General features: G+C 58.7%; 1 protein-coding gene across 1 annotated transcript in view; it reads left to right on the plus strand.

Annotated features, from left to right (window-relative positions):
* The window catches only part of RPTOR (regulatory associated protein of MTOR, complex 1), a gene marked incomplete at its 5' end in the record, with an annotated part of 106,061 nt that overhangs the window by 42,086 nt on the left and 62,699 nt on the right, over positions 1–1,276 (plus strand). The window contains one exon of the mRNA XM_015559764.1: positions 110–285. Within this exon, the coding sequence (XP_015415250.1) occupies positions 110–285 (176 nt within the window). The remainder of the gene's footprint in view (positions 1–109; positions 286–1,276) is intronic.

Below are 1,276 nucleotides of genomic sequence, written 5' to 3' on the forward strand. Positions count from 1 at the left end.
GTAAGAGGCGTGGTCGGCAGGTGGCGGGGGACCTTCTTCAACAGGGAACTGAGTTGAGACTCCCCGGTCGGACACATCACGTCACAGCCTTCCTTCGTGTTCTCTGCAGGTCGCGGCCATCAACCCCAACCACCCTCTGGCCCAGATGCCCCTACCCCCGTCCATGAAGAACTGCATCCAGCTGGCCGCCTGCGAGGCCAGCGAGCTCCTGCCCATGATCCCTGACCTCCCGGCCGACCTGTTCACCTCCTGCCTCACCACCCCCATCAAAATCGCCCTGCGCTGGTAAGTGGGCTCCGCCCGCCTCTGTGGCACCCTCCCCAGCCAACCGAGGCTCACAGGGCCAATGTTTTCTGATTTTTTTCATTTTTGCCTCCATCTTTCTAATGACCAGAAAGCGAAACCTTGAGTAATTCTGAAAACGGGCACATGCCTTGCTCTTCCCATAACTGGCCCCCTCCCTGCCACGAATATCAATGCAGTGTGAGAACCCACAGTACATCTTACCTTTGTGGTTTTCTTGGTCCGGTTGAGCGGCAGAATTCCATTTTAAATGCACGTGGAGCACTTGTGCTTCCGAAGGTAACCTGGTCCCCAGCATGGGCGCCATGGCGCGGGTGACGCCTCTCGGCCCGCAGCACACAATCGCGTTGTCTGCTAGGCACACAATGGATGATGGATGGACCGCGGTGGGAAACTTCCCATTACCCTGAGGAATTTGAAAGAGTTTAAATATTCATGGCCCATGTTGCCGTATCCTATCAGCACAGAAAATTGCTCTGGGTTCGCCCAGCGAGAGGTGGCAGCGTGCAGACCCCGCAGGGCAGGGGTGCGGGCCCTGCCAGCGTGGTGTTGTGTGGTCTCATCTCAAACCCTTGCCCCGACGTTTGCCTTGTGGGTTTTCTTGATGACTCACTGAGAATCAGAATGACCTTGGGACATGAATCCCCACGGCTTCTCGGTGTGGGGCTAATGGTTTGTACTCCAGCGTTTCCTAAAAGGCGGTGCCTGTGGGAGGACACGCTCTGTGCACCCCCTCCTTCGCCCCCCACTCTGCGCTGTGAGCCCTCCTGCCTCGGCCCCGCCGTGTCTGAGGACAGAGAGGTCGGGGACTCAGCCGGGAGCAGTGCAGACAGAGGACAAAGTTGTCCCAGGTTCTCCCTGTGGTGACGTCAGAGCTTGGGCTCTGGCCGCAGGAGCGATGGGGCGAAGGGGGAAAGGGTTTCCTCTGGAGGTCTCCACAGGGTGGCCCAGCGTGGCCTGGCTCTTCTGCTGA

Source organism: Myotis davidii, unplaced genomic scaffold, assembly GCF_000327345.1.
Source record: "Myotis davidii unplaced genomic scaffold, ASM32734v1 scaffold211, whole genome shotgun sequence".
Taxonomy (NCBI): Eukaryota; Metazoa; Chordata; class Mammalia; order Chiroptera; family Vespertilionidae; genus Myotis; species Myotis davidii.